The sequence below is a fragment of the Mustela nivalis genome (genome assembly GCF_964662115.1).
Source record: "Mustela nivalis genome assembly, contig: HAP1_SCAFFOLD_556, whole genome shotgun sequence".
In the NCBI taxonomy this organism is placed as follows: Eukaryota; Metazoa; Chordata; class Mammalia; order Carnivora; family Mustelidae; genus Mustela; species Mustela nivalis.
This window is the reverse complement of record NW_028136103.1, coordinates 191,864-207,747: the sequence shown is the minus strand read 5'-3', so window position 1 is coordinate 207,747 and position 15,884 is coordinate 191,864. Positions and strand designations below refer to the sequence as shown.

General features: G+C 42.8%; 1 protein-coding gene across 8 annotated transcripts in view; it reads right to left on the bottom strand.

Annotated features, from left to right (window-relative positions):
* Positions 1-1,918: 1,918 nt before the first annotated feature.
* Positions 1,919-15,884, bottom strand: part of LOC309857252 (conserved oligomeric Golgi complex subunit 2-like) — a 33,354-nt gene continuing 19,388 nt past the window's right edge. Inside the window, exons 2-7 of one of the 8 annotated variants that reach the window (XM_082750027.1) lie at positions 12,576-12,656; positions 10,858-10,961; positions 8,494-8,602; positions 7,493-7,672; positions 5,713-5,840; positions 5,055-5,165 (exon numbers count right to left, since the gene is read on the bottom strand). In XM_082750027.1, the coding sequence (XP_082606153.1) occupies positions 5,123-5,165; positions 5,713-5,840; positions 7,493-7,672; positions 8,494-8,520 (378 nt within the window). In that variant the 5' untranslated portion in view covers positions 8,521-8,602; positions 10,858-10,961; positions 12,576-12,656 and the 3' untranslated portion in view covers positions 5,055-5,122. Of the gene's footprint in view, positions 2,020-3,303; positions 3,758-5,054; positions 5,166-5,712; positions 5,841-7,492; positions 7,673-8,493; positions 8,603-10,857; positions 10,962-12,575; positions 12,657-14,719; positions 14,783-15,884 lie in introns of those variants that run through there. The other 7 variants (XR_014307579.1, XM_082750028.1, XM_082750024.1 and 4 more) reach the window with 7 other exon arrangements.

Below are 15,884 nucleotides of genomic sequence, written 5' to 3'. Positions count from 1 at the left end.
TCTCACCTTTTGGCTATTACGAATAAACCCTAAACCTTCATGCACAAGTTTTTGTGTGGGCATAGTTTTTTTCTTGGCTCTATACACAGGAGTGATATTGGTGTGTCATATGGCAACTCTGTGTTCTGCATTTTGAGGAGCTACTAAACCATTTCTAATGTGGCTGCGCCATTTTCCAAGCCCACCAGCAATTTACAGGTTCCAGCTCTTCACATCCTTCCAACACCTGCTTTTGGGTTTTTTGATAGTAGCCATCCACGTGGGTGGGAGGTGGTATCTCACCATGGTTTTGATTTGCATTTCCCGAATGATTAGTGATGTTGAGCATATTTTCACGTGCTTATTGTCCCATATATTTTATATATACCTTATATGTATCTTTAAATATATATATTTCATATTATATTTATATTTAAATACATATTTAAGAATGTAAATATATTTACATAAATGTTTATATAAATATATGATCATGTAAAATATATTTGTATATACATTTATATATTAATGTATACATTTGAATATTGGAGAAATGTATATTCAAGTTCTTGCTAATTTTTTTTAAAAGATTTTATTTATTTATTTGAGAGAGAGAAATCACAAGTAGATGGAGAGGCAGGCAGAGAGAGAGAGGGAAGCAGGCTCCCTGCTGAGCAGAGAGCCCGATGTGGGACTCGATCCCAGAACCCTGAGACCATGACCTGAGCCGAAGGCAGCGGCTTAACCCACTGAGCCACCCAGGCGACCCTTTGCTCATTTTTAAAAAAAGATTTTATTTATTTATTTGAGAGAGATTTATTGAGAGAGATCACAAGCAGGCAGAGAGGCAGGCAGAGAGAGAGGAAGAAGCAGGCTCCCTGCTGAGCAGAGAGCCTGATACGGGGATCCATCCCAGGACTCCGAGTTCATGACCTGAGCCGAAGGCAGCAGCTTAACCCTCTGAGCCACCCAGGCGCCCCTCTTTGCTCATTTCTTAACTTGGTTGTCTTTTTATTTGAGTTGTAAGAATTCTTCACACAGTCTGAATGCATGTTCCTTATATATGACCTGCAAATATTTTCTCCCATTTAGTGGCTTGTCTTTTGACTTTGTCAATGGGGTCCTTGGAAGCACAAAACTGGGATATTTTGGTTGAGTCCCATTTATTTGTTTATTATTTTTTTTAAGTTGCTTGACTTTGGTGTTTGGCTGAGGAGCCGTTGTTAGATTCAAGACCACTAACATTTACCTTTGTGTTTTCTTCTGAAAACTTTATCATTTTACTTTATTTTTATTTTTTAAAAGATTTTATTTATTTGAGAAAGAGACAATGAGAGAGAGCATGAGCGAGGAGAAGGTCAGAGGGAGAAGCAGACTCCCTGTGGAGCTTGGAGCCTGATGCAGGACTCGATCCGGGAACTCTGGGATTATGACCTGAGCAGAAGGCAGCCGTCCAACCAACTGAGCTACCCAGGCATCCCGAACTTTATCATTTTAATGCTTACATATATGTCTTTGATGCATTTTGGGTTATTTTCTCTGTATGGTGTGAGGCAGGACTCCTGTTTCATTATTTGCATGTGGCTGCTTGGGAGTAAAATACTGTTCTTACCCCCATTGAATTGTTTGGCACCCTTGTCAAACATTAGTTGACTGTAATTTATTTTCCTTTTTTTTTTTCCCATTGAGGCATTTCACGTGCCATGTATATTATATTTCTAGGAAAAAGGAATCCCAGGATTTTATGAAGAATAATTTTTCCATGCAGTGAAACCAAACTTAGGGGATGGAAATATTCTGCCACTTTTCTAGATCTTTCAGTTATACAAGTCTAGGGCTGGTCATGCCACACTTGTTTAACTTGCCCGTGAGGTTCACAGCAGTTTTCCCAGCTCTGTGGTCATCAATAATTTTAAATTTGCCAATGTACTCATGCTTCGTCATCACAGTGAGGAAACGGGATGAGGACTTTGGTGCATGGCCTCCTAAGAACCTGGCCTTCGCCTCCCCTTTCAGCAGTGTTAATGTTCTTGAGGGCATCTGTGAGACATTTGTTCACACTGTTACTGCGGCACAGAAAGATGGCAGAAAAAGCTTTTTTCCCTTTTATTAATATTTGGTCTTGTTCTCCTTCCCTTTCTCATAACCGAATGCGTATTTCCCCTCCGTCATTTGAAAACTGCATACTGTTCTCCAGCTGTTTTCCCCAGACGACACCTTGTGTATCAAGAATCCTTATTTCACGGTTATTATACACAATCTTAAAGATTTATGACTGTCCTCTTATTTTACACATGCATACACACGAAGCACTAAATACGGACTTTATCTGAATGGCTAAATGTTGGCCAAGACAGAAGCCAGTTGTAGTGGGAACTTCTAGGATAAAGATATAGTCTGAAGTTTTTGTTCTTTAAAAAAAGCCTTCATGGGATGCCTGGGTGGCTCAGTGGGCTAAAGCCTCTTGCCTTCAGCCCAGGTCATGATCCCAGGGTCCTGGGATCGAGTCCCACGTCGGGCTCTCTGCTCAGCGGGGAGCCTGCTTCCTCCTCTCTCTCTCTGCCTGCCTCTCTGCCTACTTGTGATATCTCTGTCAAATTAATAGGTAAAATCTTTAAAAAAAAAAAAAAAGCCTTCATGGGGCGCCTGTGTGGCTCAGTGGGCTAAAGCCTCTTGCCTTCAGCCCAGGTCATGATCCCAGGGTCCTGGGATCAAGCCCCGCATCGGATTTTCTGTTCAGTGGGGAGCATGCTTTCTCCTCTCTCTGCCTGCCTCTCTGCCTACTTGTGGTCTCTGTCTTTCAAATAAATAAAATCTTAAAAAAAAAAGGCCTTCATATTTTATTAAAAATTTTAGGTGTCCAAATTCAAATGGTTAACAATATAGTACAATAATAATAATAATATCATCTAATAATAATATAATAATAATTTCTCCTGCATAGTCACTGCTGCACACTAGTAAAATGAGATGTTTCTTTTCTCTTCTTTTTTAAAGATTTTATTTATTTTATTTATTTGACAGACACAGATCACAAGTAGGCAGAGAGGCAGGCAGAGAGAGAAGGAGGCAATTGGGCTCCCCGCTGAGCAAAGAGCCTGACGTGGGGCTCCATCCCAGCCAAAGGCAGAAGCTTAACCCACCCAGGCGCCCCGAGATGTTTATTTTCATTTGGGATTATGGAGGGGCAAGGTGTTTTTGGCTCTCCTGCTGAAGGAGGGACTCAGTCAGTATTGTCTCCACCTTTTTCCCTAATAGTAGCTCTGGAAGATGAAGATGTCCCTCCATCTCCCAGACATGAAGGTTTGACCAGGACATGGGATGTATAAGCTCATTGACATAGTCTCATGAACTAAGCCCTGGTTTATTGGTCACAGTCATTCTCCAAGTATTTTCAGGAGTAAACTTCAGGTGTTGCCCTTACTCTAATTTTTCTTTCTGAGACTTCTGACTGCAATCCCTACTTCCTGCAGTCACTCGAGGAGAAACGAGGCATGTGGCAGCGCAACAGTGTGTTTTTCTTTCAAGATGACAGAATTACTCTTGATTTCTGGACGCATCTCGGATTTTCATATACAAACATGGATTTTGGTGTCTACCCTGAGGAGATGATACGTACGGTGTGAGGCACACTTGTATTCTCATGACACGTCACCTGGGTTACCCAGAACTTTCTGGGCCCGGCAGAAAGGCAGAAACCCGGGTGAATTCCTCATTGTTCCAGCAGGCTGTCAGCCCTCAAAGGCCTTCTGGATGTGTTTGTGCATCGCAGTGTCTGCTGTGTAAGATACAGAAAGAGCACAGTAGTTCAGTTAGGAAAACATTTTCCAGGAGGAACCAGGATTCAGTTTGGGTGACTCTTGACCATTTTTCATCTTCTGATGACTGAAAGTGGTAGTTAGTCTACAGTCATGGTTTTAACATGCATTTCGAATGTAATGTTAGTTTCCATCAACATAAAACTATAAGAACTGTCTTCCTAAAGGGCATTCGTGTAAGGCCCATTATTTTCCAGCTTGATTAAAGAAAACAAAATTTTTCTGGAATGCTTTCTTCCTACTCTGTATTAGGACTGGATTGAAAGTGATTTATTGTGGATAGGGTTATACCTGGTCGTGGAATTTTGTTTCTGTTCCTGGGTTTTTAAAGGTGGCAGAGTTGACTTTATGATTTTAATTCATCTTCACTAGATGAAGAATTCACAAATAGGACTTTTTCTTGAAATAACCATAGCCTGGGGGCGCTTGGGTGGCTCAGTTCATGATCTCAGGGTCCTGGGATCGAGTCCCATATTGGGCTCCCTGCTCAGTGGGGAGCCTGCTTCACTCTTTGCCTCCCCCTCTGCTTATGCTTTCTCTAATAAGTAAATAAATAAATAACCTAAAAAAAAGAAGTTGTATTTGACTGGAGCTTCATGTGGAGTGACAGATCAACAGAAAGACAAAGGGATATGAGACAGGAAGCAATGAAGGAAAACACAGAGGCGCACAGTATAGACAGATGTTCCTCGGCTTATGACGGCCTCGGCTTCTAATAAACCCACTGTTCAGCTGGAAATCTCTTTAGTTGAAAATGCATGGAAAACACCTAAGCGACTGAACATCAGAGCTTAGCCCCGCCTAACTTAAATGTGTTGAGAACACTTACCGTATTGCACAATTGGGCAAAATCCCCTAACACAAAGCCTATTTCACAATAAAATGTCTGGTATCTCATGTAACTTACTGAACAGTGCACTGAAAGCCAGAACAGGACGGTTCAAGTGTGTTGGTTGCTGACCCTCATGATCACATGGTTTGCCTGGGGGCTGTGCTCGCTGCCCCTGCCCAGCATTACAAAAAAGGACCCTACTGTAGATCGCCAGCCTGGGAAAAGATCCAAACTAAATGCATATCACTTCTGCACTATTATAAAAAGTCAAAAAACCATAAACTGAACCAAGGTGAAGTCAGGGATCTTCTGTACCAGGTGTGTTAGGGAAGGTCAAGCGCTCCTGTCTGTCCAGGAACCATAGTGGTATGGGGTAAAGTTCCACAGTAGAAAGTTCTACAGCGGAGAACCACTAGGACTCAAGCACCAAGGGTCACAGGTTGCGCAGGAAGACTGGATGCTCCTCTGTGGGCGATGAGAAGCCACGAGCGACTCAGGAAGGCTGCAGAGCTCTGGGCAGGTGGGACAGCTGAGGGCTGCAATGAAGAGGGACAGGTGGAGCTGGGAGACCAGGTGGGGAGAGCCCGCTACCCTCGAACAAAAGGCGACAAAGGTCTGGACTGGGATGATGGAGATGGTGGAAGGTAATGGGATATTCATGAAACAGAACTGGAAAGCCATGGAAATGAAATAAGAGACGGAGGGAAATCCGAACATGACTTTAATTGCCATCAGTATAAAACGTGTTGAATTAAAATGAATTGGTATTTCTAGACTGATGATGACATCACAATAATGGAAGGAAACCAATTTTGATTTTGAACCTGGTTAAGGAGAAAGTATAGACAAGAGAAAAGCAGAGGCTCTGGAGTCACACAAATGTCACCGTTGAGATTCGTCCCCACTCTTCATTCCCTTCCCTGTAAACCCAGGCAAGCGACACCTGCCTCACAGCACTGGTAACAAATAGGGAAGTGCACACGTTCCCAGGTCAGACAGGACAGCCAGGGATCAGCGGCACATGAGGAGGTGACAGGTGGTCACTAAACTGAGCTCAGGTGCATACACAGCATTTTACGTCACCTTGAGATGGCTCCTCCTGTGACCTCTCGAAGAAGGCGGCAGTGGTGAGTAACGAACTCCAGGAGCTTATTAGCATACATGATCTTCAGGCCATCTGGATGAGACTCAACGATCTGCTCTACAATCACCTAGCAGAAGGAAGAGCGTTTTATTTTTATTCATTTATTTGTTTGTTTGTTTGTGTTTTTGTTTGTTTTTAAAGCACCTAAAAGAGAAGTATGAACTATACACTACAGAGAAAAGAATCGAGTAAACCTTAAAAATGCACTTCGTTCTTCCTCCTCCCCACTCAGTATGCTTTCTAAACAGGAGGTAAGTAACACTGGCATGAAAATCTAGGTCCCGGGATTTGGGAATACTGCTCCAACCCTGGGGGACACAGAGGCTGAGGGACAGAGACTGGCCTGAAGCTAAAACATCACACACACTCATCTGCTTCCCTTCTGAGCTTAAAGGCGAAATACTGTATCTGCAGACAACAGCTCTGTACCATCTTCACCCTGGCCTTATCCTCTACTGTCTCCAGAACAGGGAAAGGGCTGTGATGGAAAGTGATGGAAGAAAACACATCTTATTTTGCTTTAGTATTTTATTTTTTTTTGGTGAGGCTGAGTTGCAGGAGGTGAATGACAAGCATAGAAACTTAAAATACAAACGTGGCCACAGTTCATTTAATGACATGGAAACGTAAAGTACTTCCCTAATTTAGCATATTAGATTCAATTCAATGAAAAGGGCATAAATTAAATAACTAAAATATTTTCATTTAGTGACAAAGAATAATGTGATCTTTTTCACCCCCACAGAGAGAGCTATAAACTATAATAGGATACATACAAAGAACTGACAGATCATTTACTTTTAGTAGTCTTAATGAAGCTGAGACGATTACTGAAATTAATCCTTCAATTTACTTCTATCACTGGGATACTGTCTCGTTTTAAAACTGGAAGCCTTTCATCCTGAAGTCATGGTGGGTAGCTTTATACTTACTGGACAGAAAGATCACTCGCACTGGCAGGTGACTGGAAGAAAGCCCTCAAACGCTGAGACTGGCTTCATGACTTCTGTCAGCCTGAACTAGATGAATCCGACGCTCTCTAAGTTGGAAGCTGCTGATTGCTGGTGGCCTCACATGGTGCAGCCCATACTCCGGCCACTCAGAGGCAGGATACACTGACTCCCTGTATTTAACTGTATCCTTATAGGTCAAGAACACTGGGTAACCAAGTTCCAGACTTACGGTACGACTCCGCTAAATCACCCTTCAAAGCCCTTTATCTTTGAATATTCCCTCCCTCTCACCTTCCTAGCCTGGCAAACTCCCCCATGGTCTTCAAGACTTAAGCCACATCAATTCTGCGAAGACGCCTCCCCTCACAGACTTTCCCTGTGCACAGAGATGTCTTCCAGCTCCTCCAGTGGGCACGGGCGCCTTGGTGGGGTCACGCTTTTTGGCAACTTCATTAACGTATAACTTATGGAAATGGAAATTGACCTGAAAATGTTCTGATCCGTACCTTCTTCCTAGGCAAGTCCCTCACCCCTACTAAATTAAGACGATCCCTGAGTTATGGCATCACTGGAAGAGACAAGAGCGCATGCCTGATTCCTGCCATGCTGATGGGCTCCAAGCGGGACCAACCTTTTCTTACAACCAGAAGAGCAGGAACTAAGAGAATCTTCAAGGAAGAGCCCTGAGCTCTCTCGCACCCAGTCAAGAAACGAAGCCAGATTAGATGCTCTGTGTTTGTGGAATGAGGTGCATGGGGGCACAAACCTCATCCATGTACGGTTTCACCAGTATTTGACCAACTGATGCCTCTGCATCCCGTGTCTTGTCAATTGTAGCATAAGTCTGGAGGCAGTGCCGTATGATGTCCACATTGGAAGTCTGAAGCCCTTCTAGCAGCAGGCCTCCCAGGGACTGCTGCAGCATGGCCGTAATGTGGGCTATACGCTGCAAGAACAGAGAGACCAGGAAAGAAGGTCCAACAGTTTCTAAAAGCTCAAATATATGTGTATAATTTATATACATATGTGTTATATATATAAAGCGAGCCTCTAATTCTACCAGAATATATGTAAGATTAAAATCCCAACATTTCCTAGAGAATAACAATGAATCTCTTTCTCCCCATGATTGCTTGCTTGCTTGCTTTCTTTCTTTCTTTTTTAAAGGTTTTTTATTTATTTATTTGTCGAGAGAGAGCACAAGCACATAAGTAGGCACAGGCAGAAAGAGAAGCAGGCTTCCTGCCAAGCAAGGAGCCCAAGGTGGGACTCGATCCCAGGACCCTGGGATCATGACCTAAGCCAGAGGCAGTGGCTTAACTGACTGAGCCACTGAGGCGTCCCCTCCCTATGATTTCTTTGAAAGTAAGTCGGCTTCATCAAAGTGAAGTTTAGACAATTACGGAACGACAAAAAGTTATTTGCCTCTTAAGCTACAGAGTAAATCTGACAAACGTGCATTTAAACCCAGTCAAGGGCTTTGGATAAATGAACTCTGACTACATCATATGATGTGTCAAGTTACATGAAATTCAGAATTAATTTTACTTGCATAGTTTGGAGACTACGCTTGTGTCTTTACACAAAATCTATCTAGTGTGACATAATGGAAGCAGGGTCCCAAGCAGGAGATACTAAAAAAAAAAAAATTCAAAGCTAGCTTCAAAATCCTGTAGAGTAGCAATTATCAGGGGGCAATGCTAGGTCAAACCAAAATCATCCAGGAAATTCGCAAACAGCAAATTGAAAATCGAAACCAACACTTACTGGTCTTACTTTGTCCAGAAGAGGCATGCCTTTACTCTGAAAAGCATGAAAGTGTAACTGGTTAAATTCTGTGGCAATTCTCTCCAAAATCTGTCTAGTCCAGAGAGGGCTAGTAGAGACAATTAGAGAAGTGTAATTCCCAAAGTTAAAACCTGCCACCCCCACCGCCCCCCCATGCCTTACAGCGCTCAGGCACCTGCAAATGCACGCCATCAATTTTCAGGACAAACTCTCTGTGCAGCAGGCCCCTGGTGCGAGGGGTGAGGAGCGGGGAGGTCATAGAAGCCACCGACGCAGCCTGGTCCGGGCCACAGGGCCCAGGCAAGGGGATGGAGCTATTTTAGGTCAGTGTGGGTACAGCTGCATGTTTCCACCACGTTTCTCGAGCTCTCCCATTTGTGCCCTTATTCTCCCATTCCCTAACCCCCTCCTCTCTCTTGCCCTGTCCTACCGTTCATACGCGAATCCCCCTCTTCTTCTCCACCTACCTCATTCTCCCTCCCAAGTACCTCCCCAGTACCAACTATTGCTGTCTCCTCAATCAGCTAAAACTGACCGCCTAGCAGCAACCTGGGAAATTGCTCAGAGCAGAGGACTCCAAGTTTACATTTACCCAACGGCAGAAAGAGCAAGCTCGGTGCTCTGGGAGCTGGTGAGAAATCACTCACAGTGCATCTGCCATCAAGTGGACTGGATACACTTCCCTCTTGCCCCCCACATTAGAAAGCGTCAACCCCACTCAAAAGGAAGCCGAACAGTGAAAGAAAAAAAAACACACAACAAAGGCCCCAAAGCCCCTGCTGGGCTCTATGAGGCATCCCACATCTGAGGATGGGCAGTCAGGTAGTGAGGAAACACACTGTAAGGAAACCCAAAAATGTCTGGAGACCTGCCACGGTGTGCCCCATCCCAGAGCATCAGAACTGGTGTGGAGGGAAGGCAGGCGCTGGACATGACCAATGCAGAAGCCTAATCCCAACCTCTACTGACTGATCCCATGCGCATTTCCTATTTATCCTTATCTCGGCATTTCTGGGCCTAGCAGAGCAAGATGGATTTACCATGCGTTGACACTGCTCTGGCTTTCCTGACTCCAGAGCTCAGAGCTGCTCTTCTGGAGAAAAAAGTCCTCCAAGGTAATTCTGAGCAAGAAAGCGCACAATGGCTGTTTATCAAGGACAGTGCAGCAAAGGGACAGGATTGTAGACACAGAGCTCACTGAGGTGTTTCTATCCGAGGAGCACAGCAGCAGCAGCAAAGATGAGAAGAACACTGGAGGGCCAGCTCCCCAGGGGCTGAATGTGGACATGGCTGGAGGGGCTGCAGGTGCTGCCAAGGGCCGCAGCAAAGCAGAGCCGCTGGAGACACACAGGCTGCAGAAGGGCCGTGTACAGACTGTCTGCTAAGTGTGGACAAACCTGGGCAGAAGCACGAGTGCAACGGGCTAGAGACACAAGCACAGTGGAGGCTGACCACTTAGTTGAATGCCTTGATGTGAAAGGGTCAGAGACCTAGGACCAGAGAATCGCTTCCTTTGGGATGTGTCCGTTCTTAATCTCCATCATGAGACATGTGGAGCATATGGTCTCTCAAGTTCCTTCCAAATCTAAAACCTTAATTCCTAAAATTTAGAAACCTAACTCCGCCTGCAGGGGGAGGGACTGTTAGCCTCACACAACAGAGCACGCAGGGCACGCAGGGCAACAGGCGACCTTGACGCAGGCAGCCCAGCTGGTATGTGCAGAACCAGCCCGGGCTACTCCCACTGCACCACTGTGTGTCTCACGGTGCTGACAGGACCTAACTACTCATTTTCTGAGTCACTCATCTACCCTGGCTGATTGAAAATTCACACCAGGAAGGGAACAAGACAATCACAGTATAACAAAGAGAGCCATCATCTTTTTCCTATTTCATAAGCTTTTTCTTTCCTGTTTGTAAATTTCAAATGGATGTGTCCTATACTGTTTCATAATAATATAATGCTGGTGCAAAATACATCAATGGTAATACTCTGGGCATGTCTAGGAAAAAAAATGAGATGGAGAAAAACCAAGATGAATGGTAGGTATGCCTTAAAGATCAACAGGACTTTGCTAGTCCTCAGGGAAGGTGGTTCCAAATATACTTTTCCACTGCAAGCATAATGAAGTGTTAGAACTGTGGTCTATAACCAAAGGGTTTATAGGAACATGTTATAGATTTCACCATTTCATGCTCTCCACTCTCCTGGAGCTACATTCTAGCCACAAACCTGGATTTTCTTCTTGTTTAGAAATGAATTCTAACTAAGCTGTCCCCACCTAATTAGACTGGATGTGAAATATTAATTTATGTGCTACTTAGTTAAAAAAAAATGCTTACCTGCTTGCTTTTAGTGCAGAGGTTTCTTTAGAACTTTGTGAATTTAAGATTTTTTCAATCTTTTCAACTGATCAAATAACTTGTATAAGCCTCAACACACACATCTATAAAAATAAAAATTAAGCAAACAAAAAACGTCACCATCTTTACTCTTAATCATCTTTATTTCCCATGCTAAATGCAGGAAAATATAAGACCAAAAGTTAACTTCAAATATATAGGGCATGCTATATTTTGAATATTTCTATGAAACACAGAATTCTCAAGAATGCAAATCTTAGTTCTAGAATAAGCATACTTCCATATTCTATTGCAAGTTTATAGAGAAAAAAAAAACAAACCCTAGACTTTGCTTTCTCATATTCTATACTCTTATTTCTTCTTTTCCCCATCCTGAATCTTTCTATGGGCATTTCTTTCCTATTTTTTTAAAAAGATTTGTTTATTTGAGAGAGAGAGAGACTGCATGTGCGCGTGCAGGGGAGGGGCAGAGGGAGAGAGAGAATCTCGAGCAGACATCCTGCTGAGCATAGAGCTCAATGCGGGGCTCAATCTCATGACCCTGAGATCATGACCTGAGCCAAAATCAAGAGTCGGACGTTTAACCAACTGAGCCACCAGGCGCCCCTCCATTTGTTTTCTTATGGCCCTCTATTCATGTTTTAACTTTGGCTTCCCATCGTACTGACCCTCTCAGTTTACATGTGCATATACCTATATGGCCAAGCACCAAATCATTAAAGACCTTTTACACTACAAATATTATCAAAGAGGTTGAGGGACATTATGAAAACTCTCATCCTTAAAGAACAAAAAAATACAAAGTCATCCATTCAATAAATAGTTACTGAACACCCCTGGGAGCTCGACATTCATTCCGACGGGGGGTGGGGGGGGAGGGGGACACAAGAAAATAAAGCAAGAAATACACCCTGCTCTCATAAAGCTTACTGTTTTGTCTGGAAGCGCATGACAAGCATTCTTTGGACAAAAGCTGTGAGGAGATCCAGAGGCGAATTAAACAGAAGGTCCCTCAAACAGGCTTTCTCCCCACTGAGATTTTAACAAATATCCTAATAATACACATAGAAAACATAGTACAGAGCAGCAGGCGAGAGTCAGAAGCCCAGACTCCCAATGCCCGCTGTGCCCCTACATCGTTATGATCATGAATGACATCGGGGACACTTGAAACTGGAGATAGCACTAAGGGGCACACTCCCGGGGTGAGCCCTCAGATGTACAGAGCCGTTGCCTGTCTCACACACCTGAAACTAAGCCAACATCACATGCTAACTACTGGGAATCGAAAAAATTAAAGTGAACACCAGAACATAAAGAACACAGGATCAGAAAATAACAACAAACCTACGGCAGAATCCTGAGTTTGCTTTGGAAAGCCCACTTCTCCCCTAATCTCTAATATAGGCCTATTTTCTTTACAGGGCCGCTGACAATTTATACAGTCGTTAACTGTCAAGCGCTGCACCGACAACAGTTATCACGGTTCCTTGTTCTGCAAAAAGTGAGTGATCTTGAGATTGTGTGGGTACCTCTGAAATTCTGTCTTATTATTTCAGGTAGATAACGTGACATAATGCATAAAATGCACATGCGTGAGAGCTTTGAAAAAAAGCTGAATAGTGCTGACAAGTTCGTGGAGAAAAGAGGAGAGGGCTTCAACGGGCATGCAGCATAAGAAATCTACTGGAGGGTACCTTTTTCTTCCTTATGTCCTGTTGTTTACACATTAGTTCATCTACTGCCCGAATTCCTTCACTGATTGATGACCTGAGACTCTTTAAAAGAATAAAAAATAAAACGTATTACAGACATTGTTTTGTCACATTATCAAGTTCCTACATCTCATTCAATTCCACAGAACTTAATACCTGTGCACCAGTACTATGCAGATATTGACCAAAAAAAAAAAAAAAAAAAACATGATATACCAGACATAGTTACTGTTGAGGGGACTCATGATCTAGGGGCATAATGACACGAAGGCAGGATCGCACGGCCAGAAGAAGAATGATACATATACAGTGAAAGTTATGGGGATGAGGGGGCTTAGAATGGAGAACAGATAATATGAAGCAAAGTACAGGAGAGTCTGGAAATGCGACGGGGCTCGAATCGGTCTCTGAAAGCCATGTGTACACAGCTGACGAGGTGGGGAGGGGATGGGGGGCAGATGTAAGTGCAGACATACTCAGGGGCAGGGGCAGACAGGCACACAGCCATGTGCACTGCAGGCTTCCTTCTGGAGAGAAGCAAAAATAGGAATGGAGGGCCAACTTCACTGAGTTGAGGTCTTTAGATTCTGCATATTTTGGAGAACGAGAGAATGTCAAAGCACTGATGCATGATGATGAAATGTGGGTATGGAAATACCAGGAATCAAGAATGAAGAACAGAAGACCAGAAAAAGGCAGAGCACAGAGGTAGAGAAACATGTCCAGAAGCTAATGAATAAAGAGATAATTAGGAATTAGGGCCAAAACAAAGGTTAACAGAAACAACTAGAATTAAGTAAGCATATCACAAAAATTCCACAGGAAGGTGGTCAGGCCTGTGGCTGAGCAGGACCAAAGTGGCCATAAAAACAGGCCATGGAAAAGGGAGGGGATACGGTGATGGCAGGGGGTGAGGTGGGACGGGAGCCTGTGTGAGTAGAGCAAATCTGCCTCCAGGGAGAGAAGAGTGGGAGGCCAAAGGAAGGCTAGGCTTGGGAAACAACACCACTATGAGGCCCCGGGAGGAAGAGGCACACCAAGGAGGCAGTGGGAGAGAGCCCCACAGTGGCTGGTGTGGAATCCAGCAGCGGACCACAAAAATCCCTTCCATTCCAAGGAAAAGTACCTTTAACAAGATTTTGTAAAATTCAAATGAGACATAAACCATGGAAAGTATTGGCTACCTCAAGGTACAACTCAAGATTTTTACCTGTTTCATGAACTCTTTCCTGCCTGCCCCTCCTCTAGGCTTCTCAGCACTGATATTTCCATTACTCCGCATTTTTCTTGGTTCTAACCATGTACTGTGTCTTCCCTTAAATTATGTTCTCCTTATATTCTCTCTAGGATGCAGGCACTGTCTTAGGGGAGGGATGCACGAGGCCACTCAATCTAGAGGAGATAGACAAGGAAGGATGGTGTCGTTTATGACAAGTTTCGACAGGGCATCAGAACGGACAGAGGCCGTAAGTCAGGGCACCAGACACAGACGGGGGTTGGGGGGAGACAGGGCAGCACAGTTTTCTGTTAGAAGTGATGCCACAACTGCCCCTCCACTGTTCACCCAGGTGGAGTTCCTATTCCCAATGGCTTAGAGGTGGGGAGTCCCATTCCCACAACAGAGATTTTTCTGAGAGAACATTCAAATGTAACATTTATTAAGTATTACATTTTATTTATATTATCCTTCAGTTCCATTAGGGATTACACAGTTTTTGTAGATCAGCCCAGGAACCTAACCACACGTAGATTACGTGGGGTGGGGGGGATATTTACAAGATTACAAACTGTTAAAATACAAGTCATTCGTAAGTTAGAAACCACTTACATATGACCAAAGTGGCATTAATAAGTTGAATTTGGAAATATGCTTGCTCTCCCCTGACATTTTAAGGTTGTCTACTCTGAGAATATGTCTTCTTCAAATCGAACATGTTTTTTTAGGTTTTTAGCATATGCAAAACCAAAATCATTTACAACTCTTCTGAAGGTGAATATTATAATCATGAACTGTTAAAATACAACCACCAGTACCACCAAACTAACAGATGAAAAGAATTCTTAGAGAAAAGCCAACGAGGACAACTGGCGTCACAGCAGACTGTTTTCATTAATTGAGGACTTACCAGAACTTCTCGTAACTGTCCCAAAGGCACAGAAAGTTGATTGAGGTCTTTGTCCATGCCAACCTAAAGGCAAAACCAGGTTGGCACAAACACATCACGATAAGGAGTAATAGTGACGTATCTATTTAACGATCAAAGCAGTACCAGATTTAAGTTATTTTTTTGGCACAACCGTATTTTGCTACATAACTAGCTAAACAACAGAAGTGGTATTTGGCCATTAATGTTCATAGAATATGAAAAAAATCTGTTGAAATACATGAACCTATAAAAATAAGGGAAGTCATGAGAAACAGAAGTTTCCTTAAGAACAATTTGCCTTTAGATGACATTTTAAATGAATGTGAAAAATTTTCACAGAAGGTGAACAGTTCTCTGTCTGTAATTGATGATACTCAGCCAGCTGATGTGAAAGTCTGACGGGCTACGTCTCTCTTAAACATTATTATAAGCCTTGCGAAAAATAGAAATTAAACAGAAGTAAAATTTTCTAGGTTTTTAATCCTATTGGGATATTTATCTTAGTGGTATATTTCCCAAAAGCAAATGTGCATCATTAATTTTAATGGTTCTTGAAATTCCCATGGAGCTGCAACTTTCTGTGCTTCTCTGGACAAACAGATTTAAAACAAAATGAAGTATCAACAAGGAGACTTTTCTGCCAAGTAACAAAATTCAACATTTCTAAACGGCTTTTACAAACAATTGATAAGCTCACTGCAAATCATTCTTATATTTTTATAAAACCAAACTTTTTAAATATCAATATTGGCCAATGTTCCCTCAACCTAGCTCTGGCTAACAGATATACCTGGGAGTAAATTAAACATTGTAAGAGTGGTGGACATTTGCTCCTACAAATTAGTCTAAATCAAGGAAGACTTCAGGGTAATCACTTAGCAACTAATAAAACAACCCCTTGGGTATTATTATCCTTTACTTTTCACTGTTGACTAATGAATTTGAAACATAATCAAACTAGAGCAACCTTAAATGAATAAAAACTAAAACAAACAAAAAAAATGTATTCCAAAAAGTTTAGTTCTTTTATTAATGAAATTGGTAATTTCTTCAAGTTTCTGGTGGGGTTGGTGGGGTAATCAACTGAAAGGTTTCTAAAAACTCTGCCCTTTTAATAAATATGAAGGAGAGAGAAAATGTGTGT